Source organism: Tachypleus tridentatus, chromosome 12 (assembly GCF_004210375.1).
Source record: "Tachypleus tridentatus isolate NWPU-2018 chromosome 12, ASM421037v1, whole genome shotgun sequence".
Lineage (NCBI taxonomy): Eukaryota > Metazoa > Arthropoda > Merostomata > Xiphosura > Limulidae > Tachypleus > Tachypleus tridentatus.
Genome location: NC_134836.1, coordinates 112,138,530 through 112,163,642, shown reverse-complemented (window position 1 = coordinate 112,163,642; position 25,113 = coordinate 112,138,530). Strand labels below are relative to the sequence as shown.

Genomic DNA, 25,113 nt, shown 5'->3' with positions numbered 1-25,113 from the left:
ATTCACTTCAGGTAATAATCTGTGTGTCATATCATAATAACAATGTAAAATTAAATTTCTCATTCTACAGGCTAATAAGTTCCACATTCTTACAAGCTTAGTTTATGTTCATAATTGAATTATTTTTTTACTCTGTTTCTCTGGGGTTTAACTGGTAACTGATTTAACTTGTAAATGGTAACTGATTTTCTTCCTTGGATAACCTAACGAGTCATTTTCTTTTTTGTGTGCATTTTGTATTGCAAAGCCACATCGGGCTATCTGCTGAGCTCACCGAGGGGAATCGAACCCCTGATTTTAGCGTTGTAAATCCGGAGACTTACCACTGTACTAGCAGGGAGCCGTTTTCTTTTTTTCGTGAGTTTTATTTCATTAGCAGCTTAATTTCGTTTCATCATAATGGCTACTGTCTTTTGTAATAGCTAACAACTATAACGGTTATTTATACGGTTTCGTACTGAAACATCAGTTGAAGACTGGTTGTGCCGTCAAACATACCTCATAATTCAAGACTGGTTGTGCCGTCAAACATATCTCATAATTCAAGACTGGTTGTGCCGTCAAACATACCTCATAATTCAAGACTGGTTGTGCCGTCAAACATACCTCATAATCAAGAGTCAAACATACCTGAAGACTGGTTGTGTCAAACATATCTCATAATTCAAGACTGGTTGTGCCGTCAAACATACCTCATAATTCAAGACTGGTTGTGCCGTCAAACATACCTCATAATTCAAGACTGGTTGTGCCGTCAAACATATCTCATAATTCAAGACTGGTTGTGCCGTCAAACATATCTCATAATTCTTCAATTCTTCTATGGGCAGTGTCGATCGTGGCCAAAAGGTTAGCGTACCCAGACTGAGATTTCAAGTGTTCGTGATGTGCTATAGGAGTGACTGTCAAATCCTACTTTTAGATCAGATAAGGGTATCTCAAAGGTTAGTGGAGAGTGTTGCGACTTCTTTCTAGTCTATCAGTTAGAAACCAGTGTCGTGTTCTCACCTCCTGGAAAATGTTCTTTCTTTAGATGCTTGGTCTGCAACAAACTGATTCTGTAATAACTTCCACAATGAAGGCCACAGATGCTAATCCAATACCACCTATCCACAGATAGAAAACACCTTGAAAATCCTCCGCAGTCATGGAAGAAACGATGACCGACTCAGCAATCCAAAGACAATTTCTGTACCCCTGTGTTCGGTTCGTTATTTTATGACCGATGACTCCGAATGGGTAAAACCTACCGATTCTGTGGAGGTAAGAAGATACTGCATTATCTGTAAGAACAACCAATCATAAAACTTGTAACAATATGAGAATACGGGGACTGTTTAGTGATAATTGTAGTTCTGTGTGTGGTTTTTTCTAATAGCAAAGCCACATGGGGCTATCCGCTAAGTCCACGGAGGGTAATCGAACCCCTGATTTTAGCGTTGTAAATCCGTAGACTTACCGCTGTACTAGCGGGGGCTTCTAGTTCTGAGTGATTACTCTATACTCGACGTGTGAACCACTATCTTTAATTTGAATATGCTACAATACAGAGTCTTAGTTGTCACGTGGTTATCGATACGATACATAAAGTATGCATACAGTTCGATTTAATTATCAGTGTATAATTCAAGGGGTGTACAGGGGGAATTTCATTCTCTGTAAAAAAAGTCTCATTTACCCCTCCCCAGCTTTACATCTCTCTCTGTAGAAAGATTTCGATCCAACACTATTAATTATGATATATTGGTTTATTTTCTCTAGCAGAATAATTTGATGACTTTCATTATTAGCTTAATTCAGTATTTAAGGAAATACAGAAGACAATGAAATAAGCCGTACGACGTACTCTTATTTGGTAGTTACTTGAAAAACGTACACTATGTTAAAGCTATCATAAGTTTATGGATACAGCTTTGTGTAAAGTTGTTCCAAATGTTCTGCATTCTTCTAACAATTCAGTCAAGTCATTTGTGTATGGAAGGTTTCCATACACAAAGTCCATAAACAGGTTTAGATACTATATCCTATTTCACCATTCTTTAGTAGATATTTCACACAGTTTTTTTTTTTAAATACCCTTTGCTTTCTACCATACCAATCGAATCCACGTCCCACCGAACATCCTCGGCCTTTTAGCCGTGGGGACGTTATAACGTAACAATCAATCTCACTACTTGTTTGTAAAAGAGTAGCCCAACAGTTGGAGGGAGACAATGGTGGCCAGCCGCTTTTCCTCTAGTCTATCACTAATAAATTAGGAACGACTAATGCAAATAACCCTCGTGTAGCTTCGCGCGAAATTCAAAATAATTGCTTTCCTCCCCTTCCTGATTATTTACAAGTTCACGCCTTAAGCCTAATTTTTATTTACATTTTTATACATTAAATGTAAACAAGTATCTATGGTTTCAATTGGTGATACTGGGTTGCCCATGCTTAGGCCATTTGTTTGTATATAGTTTTGGTTGTTGAAAAACAAAAAATGAACCTAGACCATCAACTGGCATGCTGCATTAAACCAGAGATTTACGGACTTATACAACGAAACATAAACCAAATCAATACTAAGAACGATAGAAACAAAAAGATCTGCCACAACAAAAAACTAGAAAAACTAAGATGCAAACAACAGAAATGACACCAAAACGACAAACCGTTGACTTACCTCATAATTAACAGATCCGACCGACAATTAAACACAGACGAGATACATCTACTTAACAAAGGACTCAACTTCGCAATAGCACCTAGGTACATTCCAACCATAGAAATCAAAACATGTTTAGAAGACCTAGCCAGAAGACTTGTGATTCTTTCTACAGAGAACAAAAACAACCAACAGAAAGAAGACAACTTAGATAATTTTATTGACATCCAGCAGCCAAACTTCCCAGGTAAAATTACAAATTTATATTTTCCAGAAACACCTAAAAACAACATCTTAAACAATTTTTTCAAAGAATTTTCTCACAAAATCATCAACATAATTTCACAAAACAGAAAACTAAAAAACAACCTTACAAAAAGAGACATTAATTCCATTAAAAAACCTAAAACAAGACAAAAACATAAAAATTCTAAAAGCAGATAAAGGTAACGCTATAGTCATAATGAACACGAATGAATACATCCAAAAAATGAATAACATCCTATCAGACACGAACAAATTTAAACCAATACACAGAAATCCAACAAAGACACACGAGTCGCAACTGAACAAATTACTACTACAAATGAAAAAAGCCAACACAATTTCACAAACACTTTATTCCTACCTACGTAAAACCGACTCACGCACACCGCAAATATACGGCATCTCCAAACCTCATAAACCAGATTGTCCATTACGACCAATAATGTCCACATATGAATCGTTTAATTACAATCTTGGTAAATACATAGCATGGGCATTCTCCAAATATGTAACATCAGCCAGCTCATTCATCAAAGACTCTTTTAATTTCAAGTCTAATCTATTGGGTTGAGGAATAATTCGTGAGCGTTTTTTCAAGTTAAAAAATATATTCATAAATGAAACGCTTTCGCAAAATAGTTCATGTCATTTGGTAGATAATTTTTTGCTCTAATAGATGGTGTGTTTGATTTTCATATGTCTTTAATTTTTGCTTTCATTTTCAGCTCATTAAATGGAATGTCAAGTGGACAAAATCGAGCATTTTCGACACCATCTGCTTTTCGCATTTAATTTCTTGCAATTTCATTTAAAACAATGCATACTATATACCTAGGTATTACATGAAATAAAGTATCATAATAAATGTTTTGGGTGTAATGCGTTCATGCATTGAAGTATTGTATAGTCTTGCATGTAATGCTTGAATGAAATTATTTAAAAACGCTCACGAATTATTCCTCAACCTAATAAATCAACTTAATCATAAAGCCTTAATGGCCAGTTTCAATGTTATATCCCTCTTTACAGAAGTTCCAACCACTGAAGCCTGCAAGGTAGCCTTAGAACTCTATATCCGAGACCCTAACCCAACTATAGAAATTCCCAGTAACCAGTTAGCAACCCTCATAGAATTCACCACGATAAAGACAAACTTCATGTTCAACAACCAAAACTATCTATGGTTTCATTTGATTGGATATTCGATCTGCCTCAACACATTGTCATCAATATCTTTTTTTGCGGATTTTAACAGAAATTCATTTGCTGAATTTTTTTTTTTTTTAGTTTTAAACTAAATATTTCGAAGCCTTTGTTGTTGTTGTTTTTAAACAACATCCAATACTAGAAACAATAGGTTTCTTAGGATAATTATTGTTTTGTTAACCTTTGGTAACTCGCAAACAGTTTTGATGCTATAACGGTTTACCTTTGTTATAAGTTCTTTTGTTTTTAATAATTGCATCAAATATCTGGTTGATTTATTGCATCTCGTCTTTGTAGTATCTCTGTACAATTTTACAAGAAGGGGTTAAACGGTTGTCCTTAAAAATTTTATGAAATGCAATTAAAATTCATGTTATTTTACTCATTATTTCATTTAAATTTACTGTTTAAACCACTCCACAACCATTCCTAAAGATTTTGGTTTGAAGAGCATTTTCAAATAATTTTAGTACACAACTCTCGCGCTTTCAGCCGTGGGGGCGTTATAATGTTACGATCAATCCCACTATTCGTTGGTAAAAAAAGTAGCCCAAGAGTTGGAGGTGGGTGGTGATGACTCCTTGCCTTCCCTCTTGTCTTGCACTGCTAAATTAGGGACAGCTAGCGCAGATAGCCCTCGTGTAGCTTTGCGCGAAATTAAAAAAACAAACAAAGGAAGTTACTCATAGTACATTAACAATAACTCACTCACTAAGTTTACCAGAATTTTCCAAATAATCATTAAATTTAATCAGCCCTATCAACCTGTCCACTTTTTTTTAAACATATGATAGTCTTTATTAATTATACATGGGAAACAGTTAAAGTAACTAACCTGTCCTTGATTTCCCTTTTAAACTCTTGTTTGAGATCTCTTCTCATGGCAATAACCATATTCTTCTGGTAGAACGTGTTGCTTAAGTGAAACGAGCACTGTTTTTTCTTCTGGTATCGTTCAGCCAGCGCCCCCATCAAACTACTGACCTCTGTAATGATCATATGAGTATTTTTCTCCACTTTATCCAAAGTGTCTTCCGATAGAAGCTCATTAAAAGACATTCTCGAACTAGGGTTAGCTGCGATCCTTGTCCACACATTTTTATAAGTAGGATGTGCACCGAGCTAAAACGAGGAATCGATTTATAATTAATCTATTTAAATAAACTGTAAACAATTTTATAATAAAATCTGAAAATTAAAAAAAAACATTATTTTGGACACATACACACACATACATATATATCTGTATGTGTGCAAAATAATATAACTAACCTCATACTATTATATATAAATATTTACGCTCGTCTTTAGATGAAGAAAAGATAAGCAAATAAAAACTGGATAAAAAGAGATAAGAAATTATAATTTCTTTAACCCTTCCTCTCCGACTGTCCCCCATTGGCACAATGGTATGTCTGCGGACTTACAGCGCTAGAATTCAGGTGTCGATACCCGTGGTGGGCAGACCCCAGATAGCCCATTGTATTGCTTTGTGCATAACTTCAAATAAACATCGACGGTTTACGTAAATCTGACAACCACCCCATGCGCAAATATTAGCGATGTTTTCGTGGGTGGACCATTCAAAATGTTGCGCGCAGTTGAAAGGTTAACAACTGCTGACTTATTTTGTTTTCAACAATATGATTACGTAAAGAAGTCACGTGGTTAGCAATCAAGATATATTACTACAAACTCTCGTCCGATGTATGGTGATAGAGTTAAAGGTATCTAAATTCTTACTAGTATAACAGTGTAAGGTTAACGTCCTCACGAGACGATTCTAGTTCCTGTGTCGCATCCTTCTCCAGTTAATGGTTGAAAACAAATTGATGAGGAAAAAGAAATCTCTTGTCTTCGTTATTTTGTTTATTTTCGTCTCTGTTTAGCTTTGTAGTTTAAAGAAAATTCAAATTTAAAAACAAGGAAACAAGGTGAAAGTTGAATGCAATTTTTTTAATCTCTAAACTTGTAAGGGTCATATACAACCCCGGATTAAGACATGGGCTTACCGGGCTGAAGCCCAGAGCCTCACACTAATTAGGGGACCTAAAGCTTTGACTATAAATGTATTGCACGTAGAGGTGTTGTATCGAGGGAGCATCTGTAAGTTGAAAAGCCATGAGCCAATAAAACTATTAATCCGGCCTTGGTCATATAAATGAAATATTCAAGCGTGTGTAACTCAAGCAAAACATAAGCCGGTTAAAACAAAGATACTTATGTACATATGTTGGGAATATGTTGTTTACTGTTCTTTTGAAGTATAAAATAACAAAGTACGAACTGTTTGTTAGTTTGTTTTGAATTTCGCGCAAAGCTACACGAGGGCTATCTGCGCTAGCCGTCCCTAATTTAGCAGTGTAAGACTATAGGGAAGGCAGCTAGTCATCACCACTCACCACCAACTCTTGAGCTACTCTTTTACCAACGAATAGTGGGATTGACCGTAAATTATAACGCTTCCACGGTTGAAAGGGCGAGCATGTTTGGTGTGACGGGAGTACAAACTGAGAAAGTGGACAAACACACACACACATGCAAGGACATTCAACCAAAGGTAAAATATTTAGAGGTAGAGAAGCGTAGTTTAGTGTTACGTTATAGCTAACGAATGCTACCTGTTATAATAATAGCAGAAGCGTATTTTAGTGTTACGTTTTAGCTAACGAATGCTACCTGTTATAATAATAGCAGAAGCGTATTTTAGTGTTACGTTTTAGCTAACGAATGCTACCTGTTATAATAATAGCAGAAGCGTATTTTAGTGTTACGTTTTAGCTATCGAATGCTACCTGTTATAATAATAGCAGAAGCGTATTTTAGTGTTACGTTTTAGCTAACGAATGCTACCTGTTATAATAATAGCAGAAGCGTATTTTAGTGTTACGTTATAGCTAACGAATGCTACCTGTTATAATAATAACAGAAGCGTATTTTAGTGTTACGTTTTAGCTAACGAATGCTACCTGTTATAATAGCAGAAGCGTATTTTAGTGTTACGTTTTAGCTAACGAATGCTACCTGTTATAATAATAGCAGAAGCGTATTTTAGTGTTACGTTTTAGCTAACGAATGCTACCTGTTATAATAATAACAAGCGTATTTTAGTGTTACGTTTTAGCTAAGCACCTGTTATAATAATAGCAGAAGCGTATTTTAGTGTTTTTAGCTAACGAATGCTACCTGTAATAATAACAGAAGCGTATTTTAGTGTTACGTTTTAGCTAACGAATGCTACCTGTTATAATAATAGCAGAAGCGTATTTTAGTGTTACGTTTTAGCTAACGAATGCTACCTGTTATAATAATAGCAGAAGCGTATTTTAGTGTTACGTTTTAGCTAACGAATGCTACCTGTTATAATAATAGCAGAAGCGTATTTTAGTGTTACGTTTTAGCTAACGAATGCTACCTGTTATAATAATAGCAGAAGCGTATTTTAGTGTTACGTTTTAGCTAACAAATGCTACCTGTTATAATAATAACAGAAGCGTATTTTAGAGTTATGTTTCAGCTACTAATTCTACATGTTATAAAAACACTTGTACGTATTTCAGTTGGCAAATGCAGCACATTAGAATATTACGAACGTGCGTATTTTAGTATCACACATTTGCGACCAAATGTAACATTTTTTTAATACAGACGTATTTTAGTATTATGATTCAGTTAAGAAATGTTGGATGATAGAATAATAAACTAGCATATATATTAACCAACAAATGTGGCATATTAGAACATGCCACTCACAAATGTATATATCTACTCACGCACAAATACACATGTAGATATATTATATGCGTACCTGTACGAAGCATTATACAATAATGTATTGGCAAATTATTATGGCAACCACACGTTACTGCTACACGTAATTAAACTTTAAAGTAATAAATGTTTATTTCAACAAAAAGTTCGGAAATCAAAATATTTTCAAATGTACAAATAACATAATTTCACTTCGGTTCCTAAATCGTTACCACAGCAAGAGGTTTGACACATGGACAAGTGAAATATTTCTATAAAAAGTGTTTAATCAGTATCAACTTGATGGACTGGCTCGTGAATGAGTGTTTTGGAATTAAGTACAAAGCTACACAATGGGCTATCTATGCTCTGCCCGTCAAGGGTATTGAAACCTATTTTCTGGTGGTAGACAAACATGCCGCTGTGCCACTGAGGAGACGACTCGTGAAACTAGGATTATCTTACAAATTGTTGAAAGGGGAACATGGAAACGGAAGAGGAAAAGGTCACGTGGGAATGGGGGATAAAGTGCATGCAAGACCTGAACACGGTAATTCAGGGATATGTCTCCCCCCCCACAGGAAATGTGTCACATACAGAAATCAAATGGAATGGTTCCTGAAATAAACGTCGCGAAATGAAGGCATTTGGTGTAAAGCAGTTTTAAAAGGACTGAAGTATTAACATGTCTCCACCAGGTGTAGACCTGGAAGGGTAACGCCCTCTTTCATTAAACTGATGGACTGACTCACCTGAAGGAGGGTCTCAGCAGAACTTCCTGTTTCTAGAAGAGGTTGAATCTTTGGAAACCTGAGGACGTCTTTCAATTCCTCTATGTGATCGCCTTTGAGTTGGACTAAAAGAGATGACCGAATATGGCCGCCAAAACTCGCCATGATGACGACAACTGAGAGCAACCATGTGATTAGTAGTAGCCTCTTAGAAGTGACCTCAGGAAGCTGTTGTAAACCTTAAACAAATAATACAAGTTGGAAGCAAATTAAAAGTTTCATCATGAGTCACGAACACAATTGCTGGACATCCACACTGAAAAACGTAACTAAAGAATATAAACAGAAACAAATGGAATTAAAGATACTTTTTATTGACATAACCAAACCAGTTTCTACAAGTTTGACACCAAACAACCAGCTTTTCTAGGGAAATAAAAACATATTCATACATAACCTTACCAGTGTGTCATCCTTAACCCTAACATCTATAAATAATAATTACACTTACTACCACATTTCTAAATTGATGATATTTTAATATGACGATTTCATTTAACTGTATTCAATAACCCCAGAGTAATGGTTCAAAACCTTAAATTAATTTTGAATATTTTTGTTAAAATATTCTAGCTGTTATTTTGTAAATTTCAATCACATTGTCGACTATTATGTATCATACAATAACACAATGCAACAAAATTTTTTTACTTTTTCTTGTTCCTTGACAGAAAGTGTTATTTCCCAATTGCTTATGCCGAAAATAAATGGAAAAGACCTATTTTTATCTTTAAACTTTGCTTTTGTGACCTGGGATCATATAACGAAAACATAATGGAAGACTATTTGGGGCTGATACGTGAAAGTGATTTACATTACAGTCGCAAATCTCGAAAAACTACTCACTTCTAAACATTTTTGTATAACTTTAGTATAAATACATGTAAATCTTGATTCATATGTTGTTTTATTCAGACCTTATGTAAATGAAAATATGCAAATTTGTCCGTTTTTACATAGAAAATAAATTAATTTCTAAATTTCATTATTCAGGTCACAAAAGCAAAGTTTGAAGTGAATAATGGCCATTTTCTGTAATTTTACAACATAAGAAATTAAGAAATAACACGTACTATCCAGGAACAAAATTTGTGTTACATAGTGTTATTAATTATATATATATATATATCAGACAGATGGTAAAAAAATGATTAAATTATCCATAAACAGGAAATTTCACAATGGTTTTGATTAAGACAGAAAACACACAATAAAATGATAAATACAAGTACGTATAAACTGAGAGGCTGCGCATATTAAAACGTCAATCAGCGCATTACATATAATATGTATTATAATATTATAGATACTTCTGAGTTACTAAACGTTAACTAGTGCATTACCTATGGTAATGTTAAACTACCATCGAATCATATACATATAAAATTTATTCCAAAACGTTAAGTGATTGCGCTATTAAGCAATATTAAAATATAATATTTGTTTTCAAAATATTCATATCAAAACCTTTAAACCTCACGTAAACAATAATGTTCAGTAACCATAGTAATGTTTGTAAATAATATTGGTCTATGTATATATATTTTTTTTACATTAAAACGACATTAAGAATCAATAATTTGTAAGAATAGACCGTTATTTTCCTGTCAGTGGCTGAGTGAAAGATTTTTCTGTGACAACAGGTACTATTTGTTAAGCACAAAGCTACACAGTAGAATATATGTGATCCGTCCATCGTACTTATCGAACTCTGGTTCAACTCAGAGTCATCTGAGGGCGTGTGACAAACAAGAGTTTTTACAAGACGTTGTTTCCCGCTAGTACAGCGGTAAGTCTACGGATTTACAACGCTCAAATCAGGGGTTCGATTCCCTTCGGTGGGCTAAGCACATAGCTCGATGTAGCTTTACTATAAAAAAAACACACATAGGACTTTGAGAATTTGTTTGTTTTTGAATTTCGTGCAAAGCTACACGAGGGCTATCTGCGCTAGCCGTCTCTAATTTAGTAGTGTAAAACTAGAGGGAAGGCAACTAGTTATTACTACCCACCGCCAACTCTTGGACTGCTCTTTTACCAATGAACAGTGTGATTGAATGTAACATTATAACGCCCCCACGAGTGAAAGTGCGAGCATGTTTGGTGTGACGGGGATTCGAACCCGCGACCCTCGGATTACGAGTCGAACGCCTTAACCCACCTGGCCATGCTGGGCTCCACTTTTAGAGGATTAAAGTGTTATTATTTTAACAAATATTTATTTGTATAATTTTCTCGTAATACTAGAAATAGGTTATACGTACTCTGGTGCCACAGGCAACGATAGAATCTCCAAAATGAATGCAGAAACTGAACATACATACGTCGAAAACTTTGGCGCTTTCCTACGATGACGTCCTCCATTATTGCTGACGTAACAGCCAATAGAATTATAGTTGTAAATATGGCCACCCAAACCTGTGTGTTTCGAGTTAAAAATGGAACAGTAAACTCTGGGTTGAAAATGAGTGAAAGCTAGTATTTGTGCTGTGAAAAATATGACGTCATAACACAGGCAAACAGAAGACATTATCATAACTAGCTATGATCTGTATCTTTTTTCTTAAATTATTTAATTTCATAAGCACAAAACCTTTTATTCACAAATTTCTTGTTTGTTCTTAATTAAACACAAAGCTTGTTTGTTTGTTTTGGAATTTCGCACAAAGCTACTCGAGGGCTATCTGTGCTAGCCGTCCCTAATTTAGCAGTGTAAGACTAGAGGGAAGGCAGCTAGTCATCACCACCCACCGCCAACTCTTGGGCTACTCTTTTACCAACGAATAGTGGGATTGACCGTAACATTATACGCCCCCACGGCTGAGAGGGCGAGCATGTTTAGCGCGACGCGGGCGCGAACCCGCGACCCTCGGATTATGAGTCGCACGCCTTACGCGCTTGGCTATGCCGGGCCAAACACAAAGTTATACAATGGGTTATCTGTGCTCTGTCCACCACGAAATTCATTTTTTAGTGGTATATGTCTCAGACGTATAACTGTACCACAGGGGTGAGGTGGTATTCAGAAACACTAGCGTTTATTCATAAAGCGAAAAGCGTCATTTGCTAACTAATAAAACTTTAGACGGTTTTAGCATGTAATGTTCATTCTTTATGATAATTTGTTTTTCCAACCTAAAAATGTTTACTTCCTCTTTCTCCGACTTGCATTTGATGTTACAACACTATAGTAATGTTCACCACTTAATTGTATAATATTTTTATTTCTTTGGAATTATATACAAAGCTACACAATGGGCTATCTGTGCTCTATCTCGAACCACTAGACATACAGCTGTGTCATTGAAGAGGGGGGATGTAGAAAAATATCATTTTGAGCTTTTCTAATAATTCTCAAGACCCGGCATGGCCAGGAGGGTTAAGGCGTTCGACTCGTAATCTGAGGGTCACGGGTTCGAATCCCCGTCGCACCAAACATGCTCGCTCTTTCAGCCGTGGAGGCGTTATAATTTCACGGTCAATCCCACTATTCGTTCGTAAAAGAGTAGCCCAAGAGTTGGCGGTGGGTGATGATGACTAGCTACCTTCCCTCTATTCTTACACTCTATTCTTAGGGAAGCTAGCGCAGACAAAAAAACAAACAAACAATCTAATAATTCTAAAAGTCTCAACTCTTTTATAGTTCATAAACCAATTGAAATAAAAAAAATATAAACATTAATTATAACAGTGCAAAAAACAAAGCTTTTCCCTGTGACAGGACACTATGAAGTTTAAGTATACAGTACCGTGCGAAAGTGTTAGGACAAGAGAAAATTTGGTACAACAGAAACTCAGTGGAAGTGGTTGAGTTCAGCAAACAGTCAATATTTTATGTTTCTCTCTTTTGCTTTAATAACTGCAGACAGTCGTTCAGGCATTATTGTAATATATTTAATCAAAATGTCCTTTGGGATTTTACTCCAAACCTCTCTAAATACACTCCTATAAAGTTCTTTGAAAGTAACCTTTGGTTTGTCAAGTTTCTGATTTATCAAATCCCAGATCTGTTTCATCAGGTTAAGATCAGAGTTCTGTGGGGACCATTTGAATGATTCCAGCAGCTTCTTTCTTAGCTAAGTAATTTCTACATTGATTGGATGAATGTTTGAGGTCATTATCTTCTTGGTAATAGAATCTTTTACCAATAATACACAAACAACTGGTATATCATGATGGAGTAATATCTGATGTTACTTGTTCTGGTCCATTATTTCATCTATTTTGCAACAAAAACACATTCCCAAACCATCAGACTGCCTCCCCCATACTTCACAGTAGGTGATATGCATTGAGATATGCATATCTTTCACATTTCTTTCGCCGGACGCACAACACCTACACTTTGAATCAAATATTACCAAACTTAGATTCATCCGTCCATAACACTCTTTTATAATCATAAACACTCCAGTTTGTGTACTTTTTAGCACATTTCAGTTTCTTGACAACATCCGGACATCGAAGGAAAGGATTTTTAAACTGTTACACATTAATATATTTCATTCTCTTTGAGTCATCTTGATACTGTAGGTTTGGACAAATTTCTGTCATCTGGTACATGGTTGTTTAACTCATTCTTGATATCAGTGACAGTCTTCCTTCTGTCCTGATGGTGACATAAACAAAGATACTTAACATCAGTACCACTCAGTTTGGATGTTCTGTCTCTTACTTTCCCATTTTCAGATTTACCTGTCTCAGTCTCACGATCTATTGTGTAGTTGACAATGTTTGGAGAGCATTTCACGTCTGCAACAATTTGTTGGAGAGTCCAACCAGCATCATAAAGCTTCTATACGAACTCTTCGCTCTACTTGAAATTTTGTATGCTTTTCTAGGCCGTGACATGACAACATAACTTAGTATATATTGTTAATATATAGTGTTAAACACTGTTTTTATCAAGGTTTATTTGTGGAGTGCTATTAAATTGATTTATTCTAGCAAACACCGGTACCACATACTAGCTTCTGTCCATATTTGATCAGCATGTTTAATCAAGTACAACCTTCATGACATGCCCTTGGTACAAGTATATGGGAATTCTACGGAATGTTAAGTACTCTCACTTTGCTTCATTCAGTTCACAACAGGAATCAATTACCACAGTGTTGAAATTTACATTCTTAATAGTATGGAAGAATTAGTCCCATAAACTTGAAATAATGACAAAATATTCTCTTGTCCTAACACTTCTGTCACATACTGTATTACATCTTTTTAATATGAGGGGAGTCAGATCATTTGTAAATTAACGATGATATAAACCATCATCGTCAAAATAAGCAATGAGATACAATAAAAAACAATATATATACCTCAACAGATATGTTCATATATAACCATTTAAATAATTTACTTTATTAGTCAACTTTAATTTACATAATGTGCAATTGGATAACCAACTTGATTATAAAAACAAATGACATATTGAAGATTTTCGGAAATTATGAAAAACTGTAATATTGTTGTAAATAAAAATTATGGTCCGGCTATTATAGAAAATAGATCTCCATAGTTCTGTTTAGCGCGACGCGGGCGCGAACCCGTGACCCTCAGATTAAGAGTCGCACGCCTTACGCGCTTGACCATGCCAGGCCAAACACAAAGCTACACAATGGGCTATCTGTGCACTACCTACCACGGATATCGAAATCTGGTTTCTGGTGGTTCGAGTCACCAGACATACAGCTGTGTCATTGAAGAGGGGGGATGTAGTAATAGGTTTGTGTAATAGGTTTGATACTTATCTAAATCATTTAAATATCATATACACGTGTATCAATTTTCATTTACTGTAACTCCTTAATCGTTTTAAAGATAACGTGTAGGTCGCTGCCGAAACGTGTATAGAATGCCAAACAGGACCTAATGGTGTTTCCTGAACAGAATTCAATCGTACAATGTGTCTTAACGAAGTAAAGTATTTTAGTTCAATTAACCCTCGTATTGGTAGCGTATCATTTTATTTAATTCTTTATTTAAGGATTCTATTATTGTAAAATTATGCCTTAAGTTTTATCAAAAACAACAAGGATTGTATTCCATAATATAAATGTATCCCTTAAACTTTATCCGTGATAATGAGGACTCTATGGCACGTAATAAATATAGTGTTTAAGACTGGTTGACAATAACGGGAACACTATTAATCAATAAATCTTGGGCTACTCTTTTAGCAACGAATAATAGGATTGACCGTTACATTATTTCGCCCCCACGGCTGAAAGGACGAGCAAGTTTGGTGCGATGGGGATTCGAACCTGTGACACTCAGATTACGAGTCCAGCGCCCTTACTTCCTGGCCGATATTAAGAGTATCTCCTTTAAACTATCTGTTGTTTTCCCTCAGAATAACAAGTGACTTTTATTATATCAGTAGAATGTTTACCAAGGCTGTAAGAAAAACAACAGCAAAAGAAGGACTAACTTTCCATTCAAAAGTCATCATGTAACTAAACAGTTCGTTCTTTACGTGAGGGGCTCCTGTCAGGATGCTTAAGTAATCCACATAGATTGGGTTTGTGAATTCAGCTGCTTGAAATCGGTCAAAATTAGCAGTGAAAGGTCCCACAGCTATATCAGCCTCCTGAATAATATAATAAAAGATGTTAGCCAAATATAAACAATAAAACGTTACTAAATAGTCAAAAATAAATAAATGTACGTCATATGACCTGAACCACCTGAATGTAATATGATGTAATTATCTTTAACTTCAGTCAATATTTTCTCCCTTTGTTAATGTTTAACAACTTGCTTATTAAACGTACTTCTTTAACGTGAGTTTCTTAATAACTTCGATTTTTTTTAAATCCAAAAACAAAGAATTTCTAGAGACTGTTTTTTTAATCACAGTAATTAGTCAGTAAGTTAAATTCGGGAATAAAAATGTAGGTCAAGGTTTCTCTGACTTTGGGTCGCGAGCAGGTTTCCGAGGGATCACGAGCTGTCTGCGTTGAGCCAACATTCATATGTAAAAACAGCTGGTTTGGGTTGAGAAATTTTTTACGTAGAGGAGCGAACAAGGTCGAAACGTTGTTCGATCCTCTGCATAAAAAATTTTCTCAACCCAAACCAGCCGTTTTTACATATATATTTTTCTCTACAAGTGGGTTTTCTCGTCATCACTGAGCCAACATTTGTTTTTCCATCTTCAGGGTGTCTGAGAGGGTGCACGTACCACCTTTGTTGTAAACTGTGACGAACTGGTTTGACATTTTTGTAGAGTAATTGAGGGTCGTAACGACCAAAGTCCGGCCATGTAGGTCGTCTGGCAAATCCGGATGAGAAACAATGATATAAATAGTATTGTGAGCTCGGGGCACTTGATAAAATGCACTTCGAAGAAGTATTCTGGTTGATAAGTCCAAATAATATGCTGTTTCTATTGGAAGGGCAGATAAATGTTTTGGTTGGATCTACAGAAATATTAAATACAAGTCTAAAGAGGTTATAACAAAATAGTAAAAGCCACTGGTTAGGCCATATTTGGAGTGTTTGTTTGTTTGTTTTTGGATTTCGCGCAAAGCTACACGAGGGTACCTGCGCTAGGGTATCTGTCCCTAACTTAGCAGTGTAAAACTAGACGGAAGGCAGCTATTCATCAGCACCCACCGCCAACTCTTGGGCTACTCTTTTATCAACGAATAGTAGGATTGACCTTAACATTATAATGCTAAACAGTTGAAAGGGCGAGCATGTTTGGTGTGATGAGGATTCGAACCTGTGATTCTTGGATTACGAGTCGAGCGCCTCAACCACCTGGCCATGCCGGACCCATTTAAAGTGTTGTGTTTATTCTTGGGCTATTTACTTGAAAAAGGATAATGAATTATTGGAATGAGCTTAAAGGATGATCATTAGGATAAGGAAGTCACGTGCTTCTACTTACGTAACAAAAGTAAATAACGTTTTTTCTGGTTTCAAAACCTTCACATTCTTTGTCACAACGAGTTTCAAATAATCGTAATGATGTTTCTAGATTTACCTATTTAGTCTGGAAGATCAGTTTTACTATTTAGTAAGTAGAAAAATTATTTTTTATTACCCGCAGCACCAGTGCATTAGATCCACCTATGACATATTAATAGCGTCATATCTGTACCCTGAGAATGGAGAAAAATAAAGTTCTCCGTGACAGGAAACGGTGGCGAAATGGGAAAATCGCAACCCCTATTACAAATCTACACGCACACAAGATAAAAATTTCGCGTTGGGGGTTGCACATCACGCAATAAAAGTTTTTTTTTTCCAGTATCATATAAGCAAGAGTTCTATTATAGTATGATGAATGAGAAATGTAGATTATTGAAGTTAAAGATAAATTAATAAGGACTGATACAATCAAAATAAGTCAACCGTGCTTTGGTTTAAAACGTTTTTATACATCATTCCTTTTGTTTTGAAAGTGATTAAGCTCTAACAAAAACTTCTAATCAAAAGAAACAAATAATAAGAGTATTAAAGAAAGTTTTCAACAAATTCTGATTACTAAGTTTTGGAGAGTGTTCTGTAATATAATGCCACCAGTTATATTCTAAATAAAAGTAACAATGGATGGCAAAAGAAATCTAAATTTTAAACAGATCTTGCAAGAATATTAAATTTTATACTTACATGGACTTATCTGCTGTTCAGCTAAAGTAAGGGAGTGAGGTGAGATATATATCAACCTTTCCCAACCTTTTTTTAATCTGAGCCCATACCTTAAGTACAAACATTTTTCCTCGGCCTGACACTATGAAATCCGAACTAGTAAACAACATTCAAAATGAGAATTTTTTTATAACTTTTATAAACGAATGGAACCGGAATTTAAAAACACATATTGCTGTTTCTTTTATCTGTGGCTTTTAAGAAAAATTCTCCACCTAGCGTACTTTTCCTAACCTTTCTGTGGAGCATTCCAATCATTCCTGTGTAACTTCCGTTACGCAATTTTCCGCCGCCTTTCTTTCCATCCTGCGGTGTTTTGTAAGAATAACTGAAAAAATAAAAGTTGGATTATTTTAAAAGGACTATCTATATAAAACTCCCGCTTGCCAACATTAAAAGTAAATGTTCTAGATTATAAGTTTCTATATTTTATTTTAGTAAGTACGACTATCATGACAAAACTTACGTTTCACACATTGACGCCACCTGATTACCATTAATTGTACTAATCTAAAAAATAATAATAATAATTAGCTCTAAACGAAGAGCAGAACGTGAGGAATTGTGAATGGCGTCACCTTTACACCATGATGTGAAGTTAATATATATTTTATTGTTCTATTTTACAGATAGTTACTAAAACGTGGCGCGACATTTATTCTCTCAACAGAAAGTCTTCGTTAGGGAAACAAAGGATCGAACGATTCAAAATTCAACATTACTGTACGTTGAAACGTTCTTCAAGAGAGCGCTGTGACGATTTCATGCACCAGTTATGAACATCAGTTTAAAAAACGTTGTGAATTCTGTCTAAGTTTAGGTTAGTCGTCTTTCTATACTACATATTTTTTTCACATATTATGAGCGTCCTGTGACAAGATTCTAGTCACTTACTTTACAAAATGCACATCTCCGCTGTTAATTAGATAAAAACTTTGTCATTACGGGTATCGAAACCAAGTTACTAGCGTTGTGAGTCTACAGACATACACCTGTGCCACTAGCGGGAGTACTTTATTATTAATGAAATATTACGATTGAAAGATAAAATTTACACAATCACTTATATGTTTTTGTGCTTCTGGTCTTCCTGGTGGCAGAGAAAGACAACGATAACTGAAAGTGTTTAAATTATTAGCACCCAAAAATACTTTAATGTTAAGGGTACAGACAACCCATTGATCAACCTTGTGCTTAATAAAGATTGTTTGAAAAATAAATCACCGGATTATTATTTTCTGATGTTACTTCTTCCTCTAGTGGTGCCCCCTAGTGGCACAGCGGCACATCAGCGGATGTACAACGCTCGTAGATAAGAAAACTGCATACATATATACAAGTCCATCAGACAGAAGCTTGAAACACCAGCCATTTATCCGGTTTTATGTTAACGGTTATTTCTTGGTTTTAGTTTATTAGACAGTCCTATATTTTGTCATTATTATGTACCTATACGTATAACATCGCTGTATCAAATGGACAGTAGTTTCACAACTTAAACTGTTAAACTCTTAAAAGGCACGTTTCATTAGCTAGCTACAATGAAAGAAGTTCCCTTATATTCACATATTCTTACAAATTAGTCGATGTTCATATTTACTTATTATGATGGCAGTTATTCTTATCAATTAGGACACATCGAAATTCAAACTTGTTTGAGAACGTTACTATTTACAAATTCAATAAATAATAGAACAAATACCTGATAATATTCGATACAATCAAAAGAAAATTTATTAAGGAATTCTGTTATTATACCTGAGATTCAGTGATGAAATGAGAAAATCAAATATTTCTGCCATTGGTCCACTAATGGAAAGACTTCCTTTCTCTTCGTGGACATCTACCCAAGGAAACCACTGTCGAAAATAATGTTTTAATGAGAAAAGTGTTTATTTATATTTTCAGAACTTTGAGATGCAACGAGTTATTTCTAAGGTAAATAAAATTAAATGGATTCATTACCACCCACCGCCGATTCTTGGGCTACTCTTTTACCAACGAATAGTGGGATTGACGGTTACATTATAACGCCCCACGGCTTAAAGATCGAGCATGTTTGGTGTGAGCGAGATTCGAACCCGCAACCCTCGGATTACGAGTCGCATTAACACACTTGGCCATACCGGGCAAATCGAAGAAACGTCATAGTGTTAAATGTTAAACAGGGTTGAAGTTGTGTTAAAATATATGTTTCAAACATGAAACAATAAACGCAGGGTTGACTGTGAATGTCTGAATTTTTGTTTTTATGTGAATCTCTAAAAATAAACTTACGTTTGTTAATTTTTAAGGAGAAGGTTTGGTTTTGAATTTCACGGAAAACTACACGAGGAGAAGGAAAGCAAATGATGTTTGCGAGTTACCGGAACCAAAAATTTAGTTTTCGTGTAATTCGGTAATATATTTCTTCAGTTCTAAGATTTGCATTTTGAGCCTTATACAGTCACCCTGTGATAAATTAATGTTATTTATCTTCGTACTTTAACGTTTTTAATATTAGAGAAAAGATCCATTTTTAACAAGTGTCCTTAATATTTTCAGAAATTGGTGCTCCAAATGATTGTTTGAAAGCAAAGCCATACTGGGGTATATGCCGTGTCCAACACAGGAAATCGAACCTCTTATTTTAGTATTATAAATCCGTAAACTTACCACTTTACCACCAGGGGGCTCCATGTAGTAGATTTGATTTGGTTTGTTTTGAATTTCGCGCAAGGCTACACGAGGGCTAACTGCTCTAGCCGTCCCTAATTTAGCAGTGTAAAACTAGAGGGAAGGCAGCTAGTCATCACCACGCACCGCCAACTTTCGGGCTACTCTTCTACCAAAGAATAGTTGGATTGATCGTAACATTATAACGCCCCCACAACGGAAAGAGCGAGCATGTTTATTGTGACGGGGATTCGAACTTTCAACCCTCAGATTACGAGTCAAGTGCCTTAAACCACCTGGCCATGCCGGGTCTCCACATAGTAGAACGTATTAAATACTGCAGATTTAAAATTCAAGGCGGGTAAAAATGACAGTGTATGTATACATATATTTATTAAAATCACCAACACGCGTTGCTATCCAGAAAGCCTTTTTTTTATTATCAGAAGTCGTTAGACGATCTCAATAGGATTGCAGACACAAATCTATTCAAAATAATATTTTATATTCGGCATAAAATACTTAGTTTTTAAACTATATTTTGAATTCAGACGACACTTTCGAGTTGTATCTTTACAAAAATAAAGCATCTTCCTGTAACATGCCACTGTTCGAATGTAAAACTGAAACAATTGATTTCGTTTCCAAATCTATTATCTGGATCGTTAAATTGGGTCTCTGGTTGATCGTTGCAAAATACTCTCCAACAAAAATTTCAAAACTGGCTGAAACATGCTCGTTCTTTCAGACGTGGGGACGTTATAATGTTACGGCCAATCTCACTATTCGTTGGCAAAAGAGTAGCACAAGGATTGGCAGTCTGTGATGTTGACTAGCTGTCTTCCCTCTAGTGTATCGCTTCACACTTACGGGCGGCTAGTGCAAATAGTCGTCGAGTAGCTTTGCGCGAACTTCAGCAAATAAATAAACCTTCCATCACTCGTCATAGACACCCATCTGTTTTATTTATAATAAGTGTAACATTCTTATTCTTATAACCGAAGTAAAATAAGTAATAATAAAGAAGATGAAACTTAACATTTCAGCCAACTGTTATAAACATGAATCTAATGACTTGTATCAGTTGAACAATGGAATTTTCAATTTCAAAAGCACCTTATGCATGTGTAGATGAAAGGTCCAGAAGAGAAGTCAGCAGAACCTGCCACCTCAAGGACTTTGTCTGGATCTTTGGATCGAATAACTGGATTGTTTTCTGTGGTGTTTTATTTATTTTGCGCAAAGCTATAAGTGGGCTATCCGCGCTAGCCGTTCCTAAAATAGTAGTGTGAGACTAAAGGGAAGGCAGCTAGTCATCACCACTCACCAGCAATGCTTGGGTTACTCTTTTACCAACGAATGGTAGGATTGATCGTTAGACTGTCACACTGTAAGGCCCTCACGGCTAAAAGGGCGAACCCGCAACTCTCAGTTACGAGTCGAGCATACTAACCACCTGACCATGCCAAGCCGACTCACTGGATTGACTGTCACATTTAAAAGGCGCCGGTAATTGTAGGTGAAGAGCGTGTTCAGCGGGCATCATGTCTTGAACCAGACCCTCCGATCCGCAGCCCACAAGCGAATAACTAGGCCAGGCCCGAACGGGCCTTATTTGGTCATAAATATGTCACTTAGTGATCGCTGAAAGCGTAAACCTTGATTTTAGAGATAACGTTGGAAGGAAGACGAACACAGCGAAACGGATACACTCCGTTTGCTACGGAATGAAAAACTGGGAAATTATTCAGCTCAACAACAACCCATATCTTCCACACCTGTTGCTTACTTGCAGAAAGAGAAATAATTCCGCTTGAAAATAAAATGTCTCAGGTGAAAATAAGCAAGGACTTATAAGAAATATTCATTCTCTCACGCTTTCGAAATAGTCGTTTTCACAATATGATATCGTACTCTGTGAGACAATAAGAAGCGAAAAAACACAAGATGGTGTAATTCGTAAAATATCATACAATGATGAAACTCTTACTTATATATATGATACTGGAAAAACATTTTTATTATGCAATGTCCAACCCCCAACTTCGGGACATTTGTATCCTGTGTGTACGTAGTTTTGCAATAGGGGTCACGATTCTCCCGTTTCGCCTCCGTTTCCATTTCCATTCCTCCGTTTCTCCATTCGAATGTATAGGAAAAAAACTTCCCCTTGGAGCAAAACGAAGGTGAAGAGGCCACGTGCAGATTTGACATTTACAGAGTATTTGTCATGTCTATGCATTTGGACAAGAAAAATAAACAGAGATTACTATACAAGGCTGCAAAACACTTATAGCCACCATGCATTGTAATCCCTACCAACTGGTGGCACCCCAAGTGAGCACTGGTGCCATATGTAGTCAATTAGTAACTAGTAGAAGATACAGAATATTCCTATCTTGCATTCTGAAACTTCTTTGCTTTTATTCATTAATTTTTGTTTTTTAGATACTGGGAGGGTGGGATGATGGGTGGGTAAATAATCAAAATAATTCTTCAACCCTTTCATATTTATTGACTTTCTGCTCTGTGACTCAGAGACAGACTTTAAGGTTTATAATACTGAAGTTCACTGTTCGATCCTTGCAGTGAGTACATGACACAGATAACCCATTGGACAAATTTGTGCCAATCAACAAACAAACAATTGTTTCTTTATCCCTTTTTTTATTTTTCTATTATTGAGTCACTTGCTAAGCCTAAATTCTATGCTACTAGCAACTTAGGAAAAAAATTGCAAACTAATCTCTCTCTAACCTACTTAGGTTTACGTACAAAATACATGTCTTTAGCTATTAATTATTACATAAAAAAAACGAAATTTTCGTGGTAACATACTTGTAATTTTGTGATAAAACGTTGGTATAAACAGAGTAATAGAAACAAAATAAAAGAAACTTTTAGAATCAGACAAGCTGTAACTACACGTCTAGAAAGTACACACACACACACATATAAATTAAAAACATGGTACAAAACGTGAAAGTTTAGGACTCGTGCAGCTGTTATGGTAATTATACAATTAATAGATGAAAACAGTATTCTACCTTGTAGAAAACATACAAATCACACATGTACGATTTTAAACAAATCATAGTCGAAACTAAGAGCAAGAACAAATCTAATGAGAAGTTACGTCTAAATAGATCACAGAACTTTGAACGCTACCTGCTCAACAGCGATGATCAAGCTTGTGGAATTCATCAAGGTTCGTTGACGGCAATCAGTAACCGATAACAATAACGCAAGCTGCAGCAAACAGAAAGGAAAGAATACTGTTTTTGTAAGTATTTGACAACTCAAAGTAAATTACATTTAAAGAGATTTCCTCAAATCTTTCATCTAAAAATTGAACAGTTTCTACACTTCTTAGTCGCGGCCAATGGGGAATGGATAACAAATAATTAAGTTTCAACACTTCTTAGTCGCGGCCAATGAGAAATGGATAACAAATAATTTTCTACACTTCTTTGTCTCAGCCAATGAGGAATGAATTACAAATAATTAAAGTGCTAAATATTTAATAAGTTAACACACCCATAATTAAACTTTCAATAGATTATGACCTTAATATAATTCGTACACGTTTATTCTTTACCTTATTATAGTTATGTGGAATAGAAAGATAAAGGCTCGTATAAACATAACAAACATTTATTTATCAGTGTAGAGAAGCACATTACGCTAAAAGACTTGTACGTATATGACGTAACAATTTGTAAACGTAGTGAAATATTTTAATGTATACTACTGCAAAAACCTAGATTTGGTTCACGCCTAAAGAGAGCAGACGATGCTCTGTCGAAACATGTAGTATGTTTGTTTGTTTTTGAATTTCACGCAAAGCTAAACGAGGACTAGCTGCGCTAGCCATACCTAATTTAGGAGTGTAAGACTAGAGGGAAGTCAGCTAGTCATCACCACCCACCGCCAATTCTTGGGCTACTCTTTTACCAACGAATAGTGGGATTGACCGTAACATTAGAACGCCCCCACGGCTGAAAGGGCGGAGCATGTCTGTTGTGACGGGGATTCGAACCTGCGACCCTGATTTTACGAGTCAAGCGCCCTAACTATCGGGCCATGCCGGCCCATATAGTATGGATTAACATACTTCATTGCTTATAGATCGTTGTGTCTTATATATAGGGTGTTCGGAAAGTCACTGTGCACTTATATATTTATTAACATACAAAACTGCACAGTGACTTTCCGAACACCCTATATATATAAACACAGAGCTAACTATTTCGTAGATTAACTATAGCTCCAAAGTAAGGACGACATGGTTTTTTGTTGTTGTTTTATAGTAACTGGACGCCAGTGGGCATACTTTATTTCCAAGCCATGCTCGACACAACGGGACACGAACGTATGCCATTGTTAATGCAACTTAATAAAAAGCACTGGTATTTGTTTTATATTTCTTGACAGGTCGTTAATTGCTGAGACAGCAACTGAGACGTGTTGTCAAACCTATGTAGTTAATCACATTTCACACGTGGGCGAGCAAAGAAACAAGCGTCTACCCCTCATGTTTTCATTGCAAACGATTACCAATAACTTTAGATAATGAAACAAACCCTTATTATTAAAACGTCTTAATTCATCAGTTGGGTTCCTTTGCTGTTATTCGCATAATCTCAATAATATCAGATATAAATTGAGAAACCGTTTATCATAAGTCAGTCACAAGTGAAGCTCACTATACGTCCATATAAAAGTATAATGCATCCCTTGTTTTCAGTAAGTACAAAGTTTGTGCGTTTGTTGGTTTGTTTTCAATTTCGCGCGAAGTTACACGAGGGCCATTTTCGCTAGCTGCACCTAATTTACCAGGGACAGACTAAAGAAATAGCAATTAGTCAACACCACACACCGCCAACACTTGGGCTACAATATTATTTTGTAAAAAATAGTGAAATTACCCGTTTTAGATTATAATGATCCCACCGCTGAAAGGATATCTTTGACGACGGGGATTCGAATCCGCGTGCATCATATCGCGAGTCGAGCTTCCTCCTAACCACCGAGCCTTCAAGTGCAAAACTAAACTTCAGTAGCGTACACTCTAACCGTGTATTATTTGTTTAATTTTTCTTCCTTTCTGTTCTTTTTGCCTCCTTACTAGATGGC

At 35.8% G+C, this 25,113-nt stretch overlaps 1 protein-coding gene across 1 annotated transcript; it reads right to left on the bottom strand.

Moving 5' to 3' along the window:
• Positions 1-650: 650 nt before the first annotated feature.
• Positions 651-24,236, bottom strand: LOC143234348 (glutamate receptor ionotropic, kainate glr-3-like). The gene is made up of 9 exons (XM_076471637.1): positions 23,854-24,236; positions 23,146-23,226; positions 19,081-19,181; positions 17,557-17,650; positions 15,095-15,253; positions 10,926-11,079; positions 8,623-8,840; positions 4,956-5,242; positions 651-1,255 (listed from the first exon to the last, which is right to left on the bottom strand). The coding sequence occupies exons 2-9, from the start codon at positions 23,179-23,181 to the stop codon at positions 1,030-1,032; spliced, it is 1,275 nt and encodes a 424-aa protein (XP_076327752.1). The 5' UTR covers positions 23,182-23,226; positions 23,854-24,236; the 3' UTR covers positions 651-1,029.
• Positions 24,237-25,113: the final 877 nt, after the last annotated feature.